Genomic DNA, 20,132 nt, shown 5'->3' with positions numbered 1-20,132 from the left:
AAATGTAGTTAACGATTTTATCAGCAATCATTAACTGCGTAAAAGTATTGTGCGACATGTATCAAAATCGTTTCCTGGTTTATCAATTGTTAATATAAATGTTTCAATAATATTTTGGAACAAATTTGCAAGATTTGCTTATAAAAATATATTCTAGAAAGAAAAATCTAAAAGATGGGAATCTTATATTGGATAAAAAAATCTTATATTGGAAGAGACAAAGATTTGTAATATATCTGAGCTTTTTATTGATGACATGTATAAATACGTGCTCTAGGCATATTGGCGTTTTCCGTTTAATAAAAATAATTACAGCGAAAAACGGCGCAGAAAGTGTAATATCAAATCGATAATATAGTATACGACAATCACCAAGGCTCATACATGGTAAAACCATCTTCAAAATTTATGTAAGTCACATTTTGGGTATAAAGAACTATCGATATTTATCATTATAAGGGGAATACGCAGTTAATTAATCTTTAATTGACAGTTAGCGAATGTAGGATTATAAAAGTTTCCATTATAGGGAAAATTGGATTGAGTTGCGCAAATGGGTTATTTGGCTCGTGCTTATATGTATATAGATTTATCGCATTAAAGCCTGATTGTGTGTGTACCAACGTTACTTTAATTTTAAGCAATACTTAATTTCCGTCGGCTTTAAAAGAAGAAAAAGAGATATTTAAGCTTCACTTAAAGTCAAAGTAACGTTGGTGCAATTGAGCCTAAAACTTATAATTTCATTATAAGTTCATTATATAAAGAAAATGTAGAATATGCTTTGCATATTATAGGCTCTTTGGCACAACTATATCTGGATATGTTTTTACATCCCCTGATTGATTTCCGAATCTATAGCTTTTCGAGCTACTTCGGTTGTAGGGCTATCAAAAACTTATCTTTCTAACGTGCAAAAAGGATTTTCATGACAAGTTTTGTTCATATTGTATATTGACGTATACGCATTTATCCTATCTTAATATCTGTTTATGTGTTTGCGACAGTATTCTCATTTAATACGAATTATCCTGTTTCTGTTCGTGAATCTCACCGTAAAAAAGAATGTTAGGACATTTATCTAACCGCTTATATTCCGCGGTTATTTCTATACCGTTCCTCTATAAAATAACCGTTTTAAAAGAATAACTTTCTAAAAAGGAAAAATAAAGTAATTCAAGATTACGCTATCGTAGCCGATACTATTTCAACTTCTTGAGACGTGTCGCTCAGCATTAAAGTAGCCGTCGTTTGCTGCCGAGAATTCTGGTCGATGCCTCTCGTGCTCGGTGGAACGTACGTCCACCATGCTAAGAAGAAAAAAAGAAGCGAAGCCGCTTTCCCGATGAATGCCAGCGCGAGCATGTACCTGTGAAAAACAGGTTTGCAGCAAACTCATTCAAAACTTGTGAGAACTAATCCGCGAATCATGTTTAAAAAGAAACCACCGTGTAAATGACCAACCTGCTCATGTAGTAATTATCGTATACGAGGCACGCTCCTCTGCCGTCACACGTTTCGTTCCACAAGATGCAAGTATCGTCTATAAGAGCGCCGAATATCATTGGTGCCGGTATCGTTCCTAAAATCCGGACTTTGATCCACTGTATGCCTAAAGCGAACGATCGTTGATCGTCACGCACGACTCTCAGGGTGGACGAGAGCGCTGGCATTGTGCACAGAAACGTCATGAACATATTACAAAATGCCAAAACGATAAATAGCCACAGGTACGAGCATGAGCTACTGCAAGTCGTATTAACAGCCTCGTACTGGACGACATCGCCGGTATCTTCGTTCGTCAAATTCATCGTCGGTGCGTGTATGCAGCTACAATCCGAGTACACCTAGAAAGATAGTCGCGCATGACATTTATTCGCTGGCTAAAAACGGAACGCTCTTCTAGTCTAGAAATATACTGGAAATATATACTTTGACATTGTTTATCGGTGTTTCCCGATAGCATCCGGCATGACAGGGTGAATAGTATGTGACTCCATCCACGCCGCATATAGGATCAAATTGCGATCTAGAGCATCCGCAGCCATTGTTGCAGGTGTCTTCGAGAGACAACGCGATCTTCCTATTAACAAAAATCTCAGCATTTTTAATCTAACAAAATGCTTCGATTTATACTATTTCGTTGCCACTATAAATCCATCGGTTGTACAAACCTCGTGATGTTTTGATAGGGCACAGTCAATCCGGCGAAATCCAAGTTCGGGCAGTTTAAAGCGAAACATAACGTGAAAGCGATGCAGGCGGTTGTAGCTAGTAAACAAAATTTTAAAATGCCAGAGCAGGGCAAATTGAAGCGTTTTATCAGGTAACCACCGAGAAATGTACCGCCGCCTCCGGCTGGCACAGTCACCAATCCTAAAAGTAGGCAAACATTATTTTGTAATATAAACCATAGCGATAATTAATTAATATATGTCATCAATTAATATCTGTTAAGGTTTTTTTTTACTGCTGTTTGAATTACTTTCTTTTATATCAAATCATTCTTTCGAAACTTTATGAAAATGATTTTATAACAACGGTCCGTGTGCTTATCGAAATTCATGTTATATTATGATAGATTAATTGAATTGTGACATTATTCACCCATCAGCAACGCGGCTGAACTGGCACTGACGCTGAATTGATTTTCAATCAGTTTCGGTAGAAAAGCAGCAAATCCAGCGATGAGCAACCCTTCACTCGCACCTGCCAAGTTCAGCATAAAAAATGCCGGATTTCCAAGCAATTCGGTCATAGCACGTGGCAGCTCTCGTATCTTGGAAAACGCTTCTCCGGTTGCCGCGGTAGAAGATCGAGTCGATTTCTCGTGCGCTTCTGATACCCTATCCTTGTTTAATTCCTCCGATCCTATTCAAATCATTCATCTTTTTAGAATTCAAGTTATTGAATATTCATTTAATATATATATATATATATATCAAGTTTATTTAATTATTATTTTATCTAAAAATGTAGAAGAAATCGTACCGGGTAAAACTGCAGGAAATGCCAAAACCGGTATCGCGATGACGAAGCATATGACAGCCGCTGCCAAAAAACCGATCCACCATGCACCAACCCAGACATTACTATCAGAAGTTAACCCAATCCTAAAATTCAACGGTTTTATAGGATGCAATAGATTCGGTAAAACATATTGGCAGGTCTTGCCTTTGGAAATATATATTTAGAATTCGTTCCATATAAAGGATTCTATTTCAAGGATTCTCTTTTAACAATAATGGATGTAAGTCGAACGAAACTAGAACACCGATTAATTCTTTCGTTTCTACCTCGGCTGAATAAATTGATTTAAAAAAAAAATATCTGACCGATTTTTCTCCGTCAAAGAAAGATGTGATCTACAAGATTATTTCGAGCGCGTTTGTAAAGTACTTACATATTCTCATTTAACTTTTTGTCTAATTTGGCAATTCTAATTTCGTGCAATTAGAAATTCTCGATTGACAAAGTTTCACGTAACTTCTTTGATTAATTGCCAGTACGAGATGCAGCGAACGTTCCTTTTACATGGCTTCGACGTTAATGACGCGGTTATTTAATTGAATAAAAGTAATTTCATTAAAATTCAATGTATGACGGATACGTAATGCATAATTGTCGGTTAAGAAAAAAATATAATGAAAGAAGACTATCTTTTTAACAAATGGAGAAGAATTTCTTTATCAGATATCCTATAGATTCTAAAATAGTATGTTTTTATAAAATAAAAGCGAATCATATTATCCTCATAAATATTAATAACATAAAAGATTGCTATTAAATATTTGGATAATAAATATTATATACTGAATCAAAACTGTACGTAAATACAATAAAATATTCATTGAATTAATGATCCAATGAATTTTCATAATAATTTAGATTATAAAACTATTACTAGAATTAATTACAAGAATAATTATATTAATGAAAATTCAGTTATTGTATTAATAAATTAACTTCATTAAGTTGGACATTAAGTTTGACATTGATTTTAACGATCATTCGTTGGACCAAAATTTTTTTTAGTGTAATTGCAAGTGTTTATTGAATGTTTCACTTGAGCCAGCAGAATTATAGAAATATATTGATGACAATATTAATTTTCTAAAAGGTAATAAATACGATAAATACGATAAAGGATGAGATGTCTGGACACGGCAGACTCGGTAGTCGATCCAAGAAAAGGAATAATTTGTATAACGGTCGGAACCTATTACTAAAGGAACGGCACGCGAGTGAAACTATAATGTAACTTATCGCAGGAAGGAACTTGAAAGTGAGAAAGCGGAAAAGTGCACGTAGAGAAGTCATTTGTTCCAAACCGGCTTGAGGCCAGCTACATCTGGCTGCTTGCCGCTGCTGCATCTCTCCGGCGAAACTTTTCATCTACCTGCGAAATTAAACGCGGCGCATGCACGAACGACTCTCACATGCAGCGATAGGAGAACCGTACCTATTACACGCGAATAATTTCATCTTACATTTGTCTTTTTTCTCGAGAATCTCGTTTCTTGTAAAACAAAAAGGATGTAATTGCAACCGCAACAGTAGTGCGACTAGAGACGCATCGCGATTTATTCCCATTTCGCTCATTGCTTTTTCATGTAAATAAGATTTTCAGGTGCGTGTGAGTACGACAAAAATATGTGAAAAAAAATTGTATCCTCGACTAACGATTAATTTGATTCTCACGCGGCACAGAATGACTCAACGGTCGATGAAGGGGCGCGTAGTTGGGGGAGGGTCCACGGGGAGGCGAGTAGACAAATGGAACTTGATTGTGTCCTAAGTGCTGGGGGGATGAGCCAACAGTTTTGAAGGGTAATATCGGCGTGTCACATCGTCAAACACTGGTTCGCCACTTGACATTTTCCCCACGGGATATACACTGTATATCGGTAGAGTTACACGCACTATTAATCTCGGCCCATTATACGCTCTAATGATCCTGGGGAAATATTTTTAACGGCAACGGTGCATTAAAGGAGCAATGTGTCTCTTCGTGTTTTCATACCTCTTGGCTAAATATGTTTCTTTTTTTTTGTTTTGTTTTTTGAGAAAGGGAATATCGAGCGTGTGACAATACCAAACCGCCTCCAATCGTTTTGACAATTATTCTCGAAAATTAGCTAATCGGATCAGAGCGTTCGGTTGCACGCTCACCCTCGCACTCGTATTTAATCGGCGCTTTATACACGTATTACTGGGAGATCATTTTACTATCGATATCGAATTCCGTACAAACGACCAACGTACGCGCATCATCCGAATGCTAGTGGCGAGATGACGAATATGCACATTTGCATACCATCAGATCGGCGAGTTATTCCGTTCGAAACCGCGCGTTGGCACGCGCGTTTTCGTGCCTCCGTATTCACGCACACACACAGTACTCGTGTGCTCGTGTATTCCGTCGGAGAGATAGACGCGAACGACCGATAAATCCTCGCGAGAATTTAATAAAGTTGCCGCTGACGCGCGACTAAACGTTCCCGCATGTTATCAGGGGGAAAAAAGTGGAAAATGCGTTTAGCCTGACAACGGGAAGAGACGAATTCCGACGCCACGACCGCCATACGCGTTTCTCCCTGTCTTTCGTTCGACATATGTACTCCATACTATGCATTACAAATAAAATATCCATCACTCCCGTTTCGCTGTCTTCCCACGGAAATAAAGGTGTCTGATTTATTTTTAAGAAAATCACAAAGAAAAACGGATCGCGCGCGTGTGGAAATATCGATCTATTTGAATGTTTAAATACTTACGTTGAGGAGTCCACTGTGAGAAAGTCTGTGTAAATTTTCAGCAGTTCGCCACCAACAACGTAGCCTAGCGCGGGTCCTATTATAGCCATAGTATAGTAAACACCTAAAACACACATTTCGTTTGATCAATATCGATCGAGGAAAGAAAATCGATATGCATATTTGTGCTGCTTATATATAATCTTACCTAGATATACCGAAGACATCTTCTTCGAAACATTTTCGTCTAAATACGTAACCCCGAGCGTATAAAAGGGTGCCGCGCCGGCACCGTGTAACAACTGAGCTACCAGAAATAGGGTTAAGTACACGCCACTGTAAGGCTCTAGCTCCGCTTGAACGGTAGATTGATCCGTGCAGGATATCTGAGTGGCCGAAATAATGATAAATCTGGCGTCGCCGGTTCACTAGGCAAACTACGTAAATAAAAGTGGGAAAAAATCGAGAAAAGCACGGTATTACAAACAAGTTTCGATTAATCACGCACGCATTGAATTACGCATTGTGTTTATTATCGATCGTGATGTAAATTTCGTTTAGGGGTCTAACGAGAGAATTTAACGGTGCAATATGACCGTGTTATTATCAGAAGGTGTTACACGGGACAAGCCACCGCGTTTCGATTAAACTTGTCACGTTGCGATAAAGTAAACAACCGGATATGTAAATGAAGAATTTTAATTACATTCCATAGTAATTTAATTATTGTGCTAGCTTACCGAATGGCTCGATATATTAGTGACACTTTGGCATATGTTCTCTGTTTGCTGACCTCCTCTATACGGTCCGGCAAGATAATGCGGAGACGCAAACAGCAGGCTACCTATACCTAAGACTAGAACTCCTATGCCGATATACCTACGACATTCCAGAACATCTGATTGAAATATAGGAGAAATTAAACACTGCAAAATTAATTCTCTCTTTAATTCTCAAAGACTTTCATACTTTCGAAGGTGAATTGAATAATATAAGAGTGAGGAGAATCATGGCGTAATGCGTATTGTTTGGCAAGTATGAGTTCACCATATTCTTCATTTTTTTTTTTTTTAATTGGATAAAATAATTTTTAAGGAACCCGACTGCCATTGAATCCGATATTTCAACGACGAGGTTTAAGATCTCCGGAAAGGATATCGATTGTCGATTACACGGGTGAGGGTTCCGAGACGTCGCCGTGGCAAAGAAACGCGACGGGGATTAACGTCGCCAGTGTCGGACGGACTGGCGTTAGAATTAATATTTATGAGAGTCGTCGTATAGAACCGATATTGGTATTAATATTAATGTGTAAGATAATGGCGCGACGGTATACACGTGCGTACCTTGGTTTCGACGCTTTCGCACGGCCGCCAAGATAGCTTACTGGTACGAGAAGAAAGAAGCTAGCTATATCGTATCCACCCGCTATCAGGCCGGTCTCCGACGATTTTAATCCAAATCTCCTCTCTATCGTCGTTATGACGACATTTACAAAACCATTCACGACCATTCCTGGAACAATGAAGATATTTGTGTATATGGACCGATACCGCGATAACTCCATTCGCTACCTATACGAAGCAATTTACGATATTTGCTGCTTGAAACCGAACCTGTTTTAAAATTAAAGGATAATTTTGCGACCGTTAACAAATTTTAATTACAAATTATTACAAACGACTAATAATCATAGTGGTATCTGTTATCATATGATATATTAGATATATTGCACGCTATTAAAAATGTAATAATATTATAATGTGTACATGAACGTCGGTACTTTTAACTACTATTAAATATAGGAACACACAAAATAAATGACTCCCTTAGGATGCATCTAATAGATATATTTTAATCCCAAAGAATCACTTCTAGAGCGAGAGAAAACATGTATTTCGTTCGAAAGTTTTATAAGAAATAATTTCTTGTATTGTATGGTAAATTTACATTTTTTTTTTTTTCGAAGATCGATGAATTTTTTGAAGCCTTCTCTTTCTGTTATCAACGTAGTATTATTTCTTCCGACGTATTGTACGTATTCTTGTTAACACGAACCGTGAACGTTAATCGAATAATTTTCTCGTTATCGTCAATCATCACCCTTCATACATTTTCACGTGGAAGCTCAAAATTGCGAATAACTATTAGCGTTGCCTACATACGATAACATCTTATCGCATCGAACGTTATCAAGGTATTACGTTATATTTACAAAGATGCAGCTCTGCAACTTGCTCGCTCCTTTTTTTTTATAATAAGAGTTTGCGAAGCGATGAAAAAGTGGGTATGAAAATATTCACGTCCCTGACACTCGCGTCTAATCTCGGAGAGAAAGTTAACGCTTCACGCACTAATGCTAACTGACAAACTCGAAAGGAGGAAGTGAGAAATATTAAATTAGTGCAAAAGCTGTCTCATATCTGTCAAATGGAGTTTTAAAACAGAATTTTAGTCAAAAATATAGCGAAACTATACTGCCACTAGCAACGCCGGTTTCGACACACTATTTTTTCAATAAAAAATATTTTTATTTATTCAGAAACTTTTTAAATTATTTTTTAAACAACCCAGATTACTTTTAATAAAAGATATTTCCATTTAGTTAAAAACCTTTTTAATTATTTTGTAAAAAGCTCTGAATTTTTTAATTTAATCAATGTAACGGAAAAATTACTAATTTTTTGCACTAATCTAATATATTACTAATCTAATATATTACCTGACTAGCGTCTTCGTGTTATCGAACATTTCATTTTTAGACGGCGTTAATAAACTTATTGAATTTTTGCGGTAAAGCTTCATGCCACGCCGAGTGAATCAGCATACGAAAAGTTATCAAAAGTACATACCTTGCATCGCTCCAGCCCAGCACAGCCAGAAAAGCGCCCATTTCGCAGTGCGAAATTTCTGCAAATAAATTGGCCTGAACCAGAACCAACCGCATTTCAGATTGTCCGCGGTTCTATCCGTCTCCTTCGGAATTTCCGGCTTTATTTCCGGTTTTCTCGGGCCATCCCCAAACTGTTCCGGGAAGCTAGACAGGGTCTCGTGCATGTCCGGCACCCCCGACTGTAAATTACATCAGCGAAGATTTATCTCTATCACTTCGGATATAAATAATACATATTGCATATTGCACTTCGTTTCCAATATACGCCAGCGTTCTCCTCGCCAGCCTTATAAAATACGATATGCAAAATAAATGACAAAGTGGTAGAACGGTAAATTCAACGAACTCATGCGGCGTGCGCAAAACGACATGATTGTCTCTAACAATAAATAGAAGAGAGAATACGCTACAATCTCTGTGACCTACGGTCTCGAGTGATAGCTATCTACATGCGTTTCATTCCATATTGCTGATGGTTACAAACCAAATATTAGCCAGACGTTTGTGTTTTCTTTCTTTCTTTTTACAACTCTTCTAATAAATCGCGACAGACGTATTAAAAAACACAAAATATCGATCGCAACATCGTATACCAAACGATACTCACGCTGAATGTGAACTTGTCCCTCATAATTATCGATAATAATTTGAACGAAGCGTGACAAGAATCTATAAGTTCCGCTCAGCTTCCACACTTTTATCTTAAATCTTTCGACGACAGTAGATCGTGAAAATATGGTATAAACATTTATAGTAATGAAATATTTCACTAATACTTCAATGTCCGTCTCATTAGACAGAGATCATTTCCGCTCAATTGGTCAGAGATCGCGATTTCCGTGAACCTTTCCGTGAAAGATATGTCATTGCGCTGATAAGAAGTACAACTTGGAATTGATAAATTCCATTGTATCAATTAATAAAAATCAATAGCGATTAATTCAACGCATTGCCTTTAGCTTTTCACAGCTGGAAAGTTTGTTTGCTCAATGACGAGTATAATTGTATTCGAAACACTGTCATTTGCATTTTCCATCCTTTTTTTTTCCTTCTCACCTTCTCTCATTGTTTCTCCCTCTCTCTCTCTTATTGTTAATAATTTCTATTTGTAAAGTTTTAATTACAATTTTCTCAACCGGCAAAAACTTGCCGATAGTAAAATATATAATACATCATTCCATCAAACTGTATCAAACACAAAGCTCGTACTCCGTCTCGTTGAACTCGTCAATTTCGATTCTGTGCAATCGGAAGCCAATCGAAAATAGCGCACCTTTCTCGATACGTTGCGCTACACGGCCGTGATTCTATCGTTTACGCCGCGTTTTATCGTTTGTAATATCGCGACCCACGATTTATTTCTCGATATATTTCTCACCGGTCTCAATTGGTACTCCGCGTAGACTTTCGTATCGTAAAGAAAATTTATCGCACCGGAGATACTTCGTTACACCTTCATAGAAAACGCGATCATGAAAATTTTAACAGATCCTGTCTAATTTTACGTAAGCTTTTTTTTTGATGCTCGCGTTCATTCTCAGTCGCGTTCAAAATCGGAGCTGAGGAATATACGTGGCGACTGAGAGCGCGCATCGCACGCGACTGAAAGTCCGCACCCACGCTTCAAGCTCGCGCTCGCGCTCCTGCTCTCGCAGTTTTCCCCGTTGAGTTTAAACGCGGTATAGATAACTTCCCCCTCCCCTCTCTTTCTCTCCTCCCCCCCCCCCCTCTCTCTCTCTCTCATTCTGTCTCTCTACTATCAACCCACCACCTGCTTTTATCACAGACATACCTTTTCTCCTGCCGTTCTCTCCTACCTCATCTCTCTCTCTCTCTCTCACATACACACACACACACACACACACACACACACGCACATCTCCTCTTCTCTCCTCTGCTTTCTCCATCCCTATCGTTACCTCCGACTTATACTGTACACTCTTCTTCCTACTCTTCTCCGATCCGCTATAAACCATCCCTACTAAGCTGTTGCTTCGCCATCAAGACGTACGAGCTACCCGATTCCATTCGTCATTTAAATGTGATCAAGTTTATTGGCTTTTGTAGGAAATTTATGCGCCTTGCGTAATGATGTAAAGTTCTTCACGCGGAGCTGACTAATAAGCGCTTGATGTATGTATTCACGTGGATTGACATCGCCCGCACTCGCTTGCAGTGTTTTAACTGCTAATTAATGAGCACTCGTTATCAACCTCGACCGCAGAGAGATAACACTTGTCTTACAACATGATGTTATTATTACCAATTTTAATTGTTGCCTAAGTTATAGATAAAATATAAAGCTAATGCTATTATTTACATTTTTATCTCGATTTGATCTACTTATCTGCGTTACACTTTTGTTAAGTATACACGTATTTAAAAAATTACTTATCGAAATCGTACAAACTTGTGTAAATCGCTATCAATTCAGAATAAATATTTAGTATTATGAATTACTACAATTGAAAAAAATTTCGCACTCAAAATTTATTAATTTACATTGTTTAGGAATAAGTATCGATCTTACGATATATATACATCCTGGCTTAAAATTTTAATTTTAATCGTTCATCAGTGATATCGATATTTACTACAGGACTCGATCTACCGCATATACTATGTATGCCTGTTAGAACTCGAATTGTAGGAACGATCAATGTAGAACAAGACAAAATGTCTCAGATCTGAGTAGCAAGTAACTTTGAGATGTTACAGACAAAATAAGTAACAAAACGAATGTATTGTAGTATCTACATTTATATAGTATACGAATTATGTGGCACATATAATTCACCATTGCAAGAAAGAATAAAGAAAGAGCAACCGAGACAACGATAAGGGAAGTTTCAATATTCTCACGGAAATGCCGAAATTTCTAGAGTGCTTGGGAGAGTAGACAACTGAGAGACAAGCGTAGGTCAGGTCGGATATATCAAACATCGTGAACGCGCTTGAATTTATGGTAGCAATAACGCCGCGGTACGTAGAGAGGCGAGAAGATCGAAATAAATCACTATGATAATATCGCCTCTTAAAGAGGCTAGTACAAAATACAGAGCTCGTCCAGCAAGAGGAAATACGCTTGTCGTGTATAAAAAATCGAATTATTCCGCGATCGCGTGCGGCGAAAGTATAGTCGAATGAAGAAAAATATAATAGATTGGGTAGAACAACACAGAACCGAGTTCGTGTTGATGTCGTTTCAAATCAGAAATTATGCGTGCGTAGGAATGGAAAGTATCCGCCCTCGGTGGCGGCTATTTACCGTGTCAAATTAAATATCGTGTCCATCTGCCTCGCGGACGGTGATTATTCGCTCAGTGAAGGCGGACGCGCGTCACTGAAAATGAAAATGAAAGAAAAAAAAAGAAAGGAAAAAAGAAGAGCCGCATTATGCGTAATACGTGTATACATGTATATACGTGCATACGTGGAATGGCATATTTTATTACACAATGCAAACGACCGAACAGAGTAAACGGGAGATTGCGCATGTTGCACGAGGGGGGCTGGAGAGGGAACGAGGGGCAAAATAAATACTCTTACAGGGGCCATCGCGCGCGGCGCGCACGTTTCACAATCCACGCGACCGCTTCGACATAAATTTCGTGGATTTAATAAAGATTCATGGCTTCCGCTCGCAGAGTGTACGGCTGCCGTGTATGGGTCTGCTCGTCGGGAAGACGAGCGCGAGCGGACGTCGTCTCTTACGACGATCGTTTCACCCCATAGGCGTCGAATTCCTCACGAAATTTATGCCAAACGCTCCAAATGCGTTCCCCGTGCCTCAGGTGTTACAAAGAGTCTTGATGGAGGGAACTATAATGTGTGTCTATCAGAATTATACTCAAGGATAAACGTGTAATTTTTGTCGGAAGGAAAAGGAATATACAATATAATCGGAATAAATTTGTGACGGACGTGCAATTTTCTTTCCGAACAGGATACCTCCTATGACGCCTATGACAATAGACAAACAACGACTTGTGTCAATGCTCGAGGGCGTAGGCGGCCCCGGATGGGCAACGCGATGGAGATCGCGGCAGAAAGCTTTTATTAATTTTATAATTTGTCGCTTAAAATATGCTATTTATAGCAACAGAGACGCATATCGGAAGAATAATCTAAAATTCTGATGTTACATAAAATCTTATCGCATGTGAAAGTCCTGTTTCTCTCCGTTGCTTTTAACCGCGCGGAAGTCGCTCGGTGTGTCTGTGCCTCTTGATACGCGCATCGCGATCTCTTTTAATCCTCTTATACGAATGCCGAGTCACGGTATAAAACCTATGCCGACTGAAAAATCGAATGATTGGTCCGTGGATTCCTCGTATATCGTTCGGGAGGTGACTGACATCAGTCACGATTCGTGTTCGATTATTTTATCGATGGAACGAAGGTCCCTCTTATACGCGGGATAAAATATTTCCTATTTCGCGCAATGGTTATCCATCGTCGGAGGACGGGGGTAGCAAACCGAGGCTATATCTGCAGCAGGGTGTATAATGAAATATATACTTTCGTGGTGTCCCCTTTTTGCCGTTCGGTCCTTTCTCGTTTGAAATGAAAACGAGTGTTTCCATAGAGCTTTGCGCTCGTCTACCGTCACGTTCGATATTCCGTACTTTTCTTTATGCCGACACACGTTTTCTTCCTCGCGAGGGTTTCTCGACGACGAGAGAGCCGGTAGGCCGTTTTGCGACGCGCGACATAAAGCGCGCCGCTTGCCATTTAGATTTCCTCCTTTTGGTTGGAAATGTTACATTTCAGCTCAAAAAGGCGGATATGGCGCAGACTCTAGGCTATATCGCGCGAGAAAACTTTTTACATTTTCCTTGATTATTGACGTAACGTCTGAATGTAATCTGCATAGTCGTAGAGCGACTAAAAATTTTTCGGGGATAAGTCTGTAATTATATGGTAATTAATGCAATCACGTACGATCTGCATTTTTTGAGGCGACAACGAGATGGAAAGTCAGCGGAAAGTGCATCCCTCTAATCAATAGACAACTTTCGTTCGTACAACATGACCGATGTATTCCTAACAATTATATTCAGGAGTAACTCGATTTACGGGAGTATGCAAAGTGAAGACGCCAAACAGCTTGTTAATGCAAATTAAACGGCACTCAGCCGACAAACAGGCATTTTGTGAAGCAGATGCCAATTATTTAGACGTTTCCTTCCCCATTCTCTCATCCATTTTCTACGATATTGACGCGCGGCATAGCAAATGCGAAGCAAGTATTTTCTTTTTTCATGCGATTTTAATAATTAAAGAACAGTGTGCACTGCAATTGTGCACCTGGTCTCAAAATTTCTCTCTTTCTGAAATTTTAATTTTAAATTATGGGTCGGACTGGTAGATCTTTTAGAATTGTTGTAAAAAAAATGATATACTCTCTCTAAATGATATTTTTCCTTTTTACTGTAAATCGGACTACCTCAAGAATAAGATAATTATAAAACACAGAGTTGTGTTTAACAGAAATCATTTTCTTCTATACCCTAAAGATTAGTCCTGTGTTTTCTTCAGCGTTATTATTTCAGTAAGCCTCTAGAAATATCGTCAAATTTCATTCTTAAACTTTATACATACAATATATAGTTACACGTGTACGTATCGCAAAAATAAATCTAACTATTTTTGCAACACAGGACATTTACAATAAATACTACATAACATTTACGTTAAAAATAATGTAGTAAGTAAAATATTACATGATTATACTTTTTCACATGCTAATGTGCATTCATAATGGGTTGTAATGAGTATAATCCATGGTATGCACCGTAGATACGAGCATGCACGAGTTACTTATGCGGTTTTGTTAAGTAAACGTTCTTTTATTACGTACGTGTGTATATATTATTTTACAGAAACTATTAGAAAACTTACTCTTAAAACAAAAAGAATTATTTTTATGTATTTCTTATGCATGCGATAAATCGACTAATTATTTATTATATAAATATATAAATTGTCCCTCGCAACGTCACACATATTCGCACACTTTCTCTCTCTCTCTCTCTCTCTCTCTCTCTCTCTCTCTCTCTCTCTCTTCTTCTTCTTTTTTCTCTTTCCACTTTTTACAATTTTTCATGCTTTTGAACACGGTCCATTAATTGAGACAATGTCGAAGTACGCCGTAACTTGCGCGTTCCGACTCTCCTTCTTCTATCATTATTTTTTTCTTCGACGTTTCATCACGACGGGCGGCGCTACTTCACATAATTGCTGTGCAATCGCGCTCAGCCCGCTTTTCCGGACTTTAAGTCGGCATAAAACCGTTTCGTCCGTGCGAGAGATGTTACCGAAAATAAGGTACTACAATAGGAATGAAAAACGAACCCGAGCATGAGGTACAGTCTACCCTATTCAAGAGTTTCGTCAGACTTTCTAATGGAAGGAAACGATAGAAAATAGTGCCCTGCTATACGTTTCAATTGCTATTTCCACTGTGTTGCACTAACGCACACTTTATTATGAATAAACATGTAAAAAATTCAATAAATAAATATGTGTTTCGTAAATCATCTCGTTTTATAAGTATTTACTTCCGAAATTAACTTTTCAATCGGAAAAGTCCGGAGGCGTTAATTGCAAAAACCAGAATGGCAAAAACCAGCAGAAGGTAACTATTCCAAAGTCAATCAATTCACAGGTAAAAAAACGTTACGGAAATATCGACGCGTATACATACGAATGCAGATTAACTAGAGATAATTTCGCTGCAAAACATCACACTGCGCTCAACATTACTTGCAGCAAAGGAAAATCAAAGAATCATTGCGTGTTTTTAGCGAAGACATCGAAGTTAGAGCAAACATTCTCGATGCGCTGAGTATTTTATAAAAAAATCACAAAGAGGTATAATTCAAAAGATACAACTGCGACAATCTGGCTTTCTACAAGTTTCGTAAAAACACGCGTATGCATTATTATATTATCTGTCTGGAGAAAAATGCGACAATATCTCGAATCTACCCATCAACAGCTTCTCTCTCTCGCCTTACATATACTTATGCAAATTTCCAGAGTATGCAGATGCAAATTTTCGCGAACGCAAACACCGCTGGGGCAGGTAAAATACGCTGGGTTACGGCAGTTGTTTATTCTTTCGAGACACCATGCGATAGGATACGGTGGCAAACTCCTGCCTTATCGTCCATAAGATTAAAATGAAGTTCAAGTTTATTAAAGAAAGAAGAAAGTACATACATACAGGACCAAGAATAATGATAAGGTTTTTAATGTAATATTGAACATGAAAGTTTTATTGACTTCTGAGAAAATAATCTTCACATTTCTAGTAAAAATGTTTATGTCAACATAAAGTAATAAAATTCGTAAAAAGTGTGAAATTATACAGCAATTAACAATAATGAATTAATACGACAATTTACTATTTAAACAATGATGTTAAAGAAAAATAATAGAAAAAAATACGCGAATGTCTTTTGTATTTGATTTATAGAATGAAATCATTCTGTTGATGAGAAACAAAATTCAGTATAGATTTATAAAAACATTCATCATATTAACGTTTTAAGCATGAATACTTTATAAATTTTTGATAAAACCTTGTAAATCATTCTATAAAAAGAAATAATTATGCATTTTGAAAGGAGTTAAGTTTTGGCTATTAAGTTTCTATGGAGAAAATTAACACGAAGAAGAAGTTCCGAGCAAATTATATATCATATTAAAGAGCTAATTAATTGGACTCAAAAGTTGCTTATCTTGGAAAAACATCAAGGACATTAAAAAAATCGTAATTATAAACAATGCTTTCAATGATATCAATATTATCAATCATGATCATATTTTTATTTATTGATAAAAAGTTGTTAAGTCATCATAACATCTCAAGAATTAACAATTAACAACAAGGCTTTTATTGTTATTTAAATGTATAACTTGATAGTTATATAGGTATTCGTTATTTAAAATCACAATTTAAAACCAAACAATTATTCTATATTGAATCTCTGCGTCATTCGTTAATCGCTTGAACATTTTCAAGTTATACGTGTTTAAGTAATAATACAGTCCTTATTGCTTAATTTTTGATGTCTTACTCAACAACCTTTTATCAATGTGATAGCGTTAGATTTATCCTTAATCATGATTTTTCCCACGTTATTGATGTTTTCTCAAGATAAATAATAAATTAACACTTAAATAGCCTTTAATATGATTTGCACACTTTAGAACTTCTTTATGTTAGCTAGAAAATACTTTAGATTTAATATTCTTTTTATTTAGAATGTCATCAACAATAAAATATATAAATTACGACATTTTAGTTATTTATTTCTACATTCTAGTGACGGCGATGTTAAATTTATAGGATTTAGTAGAACCCGTGATTATATTTTCTCCAATTTTATATCTCTGAAAAATAATTAAAAGTCGAAAGTAACGGGATGAGAATTCAGATAAATCAATTTTATCTTCCCTCCAGGTATCACGTGGTTCAAGCATTTAAATTACTCTTATAACAACGCGCGGTGCGTTAGAAATTCAATTATCTCAATTTCGATTATCGTAAGAACTTGGCGCAAAAATTTCTTTATTCATCTACGTGTTTACATAAAATATAAAGTAATAGCTAGTCGTGTTTAAAACCAAGATTTATGTAATTCATAATAATTACTGTTATATCAAACATTATTGTATTAAAAAATATTACAATGTTTATATATACATATATACTTATTATAGCAGTATGTACATACATACAGAGAGAGACAGTCATTTTTATGAATCACTACTATGCTCATTATTCAGTTTATACTATTAAATTTATTTGTGGTACTGTATGTATATTCATCTCTTTTAATGAAATTATCATTTAGTATTATTAACTTACCGCTGGTCCGACGCCATCGTTATAGCTTAAATTATCTATTCCTGTCATTTTGTAATCTGTAAAATAATTATAAAAGTTATTAATATGTAAATTGATATAAATTATTATATTATTATTTGTTATATGATTTGTTATATAATTTTATTTATTTATGGTATTATATTATTTATTTATTATATTATTAATAAAGTATTTATATAGTATTTATATGTAGTAACAATTTATTAAATAGTATATACCATTTATTTTTGAAAATACTCGTAGCTGATATAGTAAAATAATAGTGCTATATATCTGTAAGATATTTTTTTTAATTGAATAATATTATATATCATGAAGATGTTAAAAATATTGATCGAATATATTAATTATATCGTATTAACAAGAAAAATTAATTTAAAAAATAATCAAAAATGTATCACTTAATATACAAAAAATTAAACATTTTTGTATCTTAATCAAATATTAAAAGAGTATATGTTTTTGAATGTTCCTGTAGTATCTTAGTAAGACGATCGTTGATAGATGCATATAATGCGTGATAATGTTCACAACAATCGAAGTAACAGGATAATGGACATCATGTTAAATTATTATGCACCCTGCGTGGAATGTGTCCAGACTTAATCTTTATATGAATCGAATTTAAGGTCCGTTTGTAGTAGGTCATCTGGTGGGAAACTTTCAATTCTATTAGGTACGTTTTCTCAAAATAATATAACGAATTTGCACTTGCAAATAACCTATTACAATTTTACGTTCACAAGCAACAACTTATGACTATAACTGATACATTCATATAATTGGTTTTATTTTTCAGACCGTTTTAAGTACAGTCTTAAGATGTCACAAACCAATCACAGAATCGTATTAGTATCTTAAGATGATTAAAATAATTTTTTTAAATAAGAACGGCTATATTCTACCAGCTATTTCTGTCCATTTAGTTGGATAAGATAAGTAAAAATAGTAACTTTTTTAAGTTTCAAACATATATAAATACTTTGTGGTAATCGACTGATTATTTAAAAAAAAACTGATTATTTAAAATATTTATATCGAAACGAGCAAAAGTTTATAAATACACAATCGAACTATCATAGACTAAATGCGAAAACAATTCAATCGAAATTATCTTTGAAAGTTCAATATGATTCTTCTACTCTTTCCATTCAATGATTTATCTAATCTAATAATAAGTAATCTGTATAATTAATTTATTTGTTTCAATCAATCATTTTTTGTTCTTTTACGTATACAACTATCTCCTTTTTATAAAAAAAAAAGGTGTTATTTGTTATTTTTATTCAGTAAAACGAAACGTTTTACTGAATTGTTTAAATGTACTTTTTACATTCTATGTAATCTTCATTTAATGTTCTGACAAAATTCATGTATTTCTTTCGTAACAAACGAGCATAGTTTAGTCTGCAAGGTGAAAACATTTTTCCACGTCCTCGAAAGATACAAAAATGTTCTATTTATACTATTTTGCAATAAATTATGGATTCTCCATAAATGTCAGACTAATAAATCACAATCGCAAATCGATTCAATAAAATCGACGAAAGCAATATGTGCATCCTTACATTTTTCTCGAATTGAAAAGAATGGCAAAAAGATGCTCTATAATATATTTCTTCCAAAATTTATATGAACGAAGCTCACGTAGAATTCATGCTTTATCGTGAATATGTAATAACATTTGTTTCCGTAATGGACGTACTGATAAAATACCATAAAAGTTATCGTTGTGGATTGTTCAACTGATTAGTCCCTTCTCTTTTTTCTTTTCGATTTTCATAATAAAATAATACATACACGCGAAAAATGGAAATGCAAGAAAGAAGAAACGTTAGAATTGCTGTAAATCGCCGTACCGCGATGATTTCTCGACTTCAGCGACGCTAATTATATCAGTCTCGATACTAATGGTGTGCTTCCGTTAATTAATTTGCGTCTACTGTACATCTCTTTCGCATTGCTATATAATTAATTAACGTAACGTTCGTATAAGCTTACGAACAAAACGAAGACGAGAAGTGATTATAACTGCATTCTACACGGTAGATACGACTGTTCCTTCTCTTCTTCTGACATTTGATGTGGTGCGAAAATTATGTGTAAAATATATGTACAAAAATTTACATAAACCTGTTTTATTGTTATCACACAATATTGCTGTATATTACTTTTAAATAGTATGTTAACAATTAATGATTTATTTACAATAGTAATTTCATACGCTGTATGTGTTTATAATTAATAACATTTACAATATTACAAACTATTTGCTGTTATATAATTTTGTACCACTTACCTTATTAAAAAATATCTAAACGCGGATTTCAAGTTCGGTGCACCGAAGATGAAGTTTTGTAATCCATATCGATACGATACAACACATGTTTATATAATTCCGTTACGACAGAATTGACATCCATTACAACATATTTCTCTCTTTAGAAAGCAAAAAAACTCGCGATAACGCATTGCATTTTACCTCGCGTATGCGATGCGAACGAGTCCAAGAGTTCAAGACTACTACTTCGGACTAACTAACAGAACATAATGTAACCTCAAGTCAGTGACTGGCTTCAGA

At 35.7% G+C, this 20,132-nt stretch overlaps 1 protein-coding gene across 1 annotated transcript; it reads right to left on the bottom strand.

Annotated features, from left to right (window-relative positions):
• Positions 1-429: 429 nt before the first annotated feature.
• Oatp26F (Organic anion transporting polypeptide 26F) lies at positions 430-19,863 on the bottom strand. Its single transcript, XM_018540718.1, has 13 exons — positions 19,851-19,863; positions 17,531-17,586; positions 8,609-8,828; positions 7,103-7,271; positions 6,497-6,635; positions 5,965-6,142; positions 5,778-5,880; positions 2,992-3,113; positions 2,608-2,871; positions 2,175-2,376; positions 1,933-2,083; positions 1,465-1,847; positions 430-1,369 (listed from the first exon to the last, which is right to left on the bottom strand). Exons 2-13 carry the CDS (start codon positions 17,576-17,578, stop codon positions 1,183-1,185), a joined length of 2,166 nt encoding a protein of 721 aa, XP_018396220.1. The 5' UTR covers positions 17,579-17,586; positions 19,851-19,863; the 3' UTR covers positions 430-1,182.
• Positions 19,864-20,132: the final 269 nt, after the last annotated feature.

The sequence above is a fragment of the Cyphomyrmex costatus genome, unplaced genomic scaffold (genome assembly GCF_001594065.2).
Source record: "Cyphomyrmex costatus isolate MS0001 unplaced genomic scaffold, Ccosl1.0 scaffold1053, whole genome shotgun sequence".
Taxonomy (NCBI): domain Eukaryota; kingdom Metazoa; phylum Arthropoda; class Insecta; order Hymenoptera; family Formicidae; genus Cyphomyrmex; species Cyphomyrmex costatus.
Note: the sequence above shows the minus strand (reverse complement) of the source record. Positions and strands in the feature narration are given on the sequence as shown.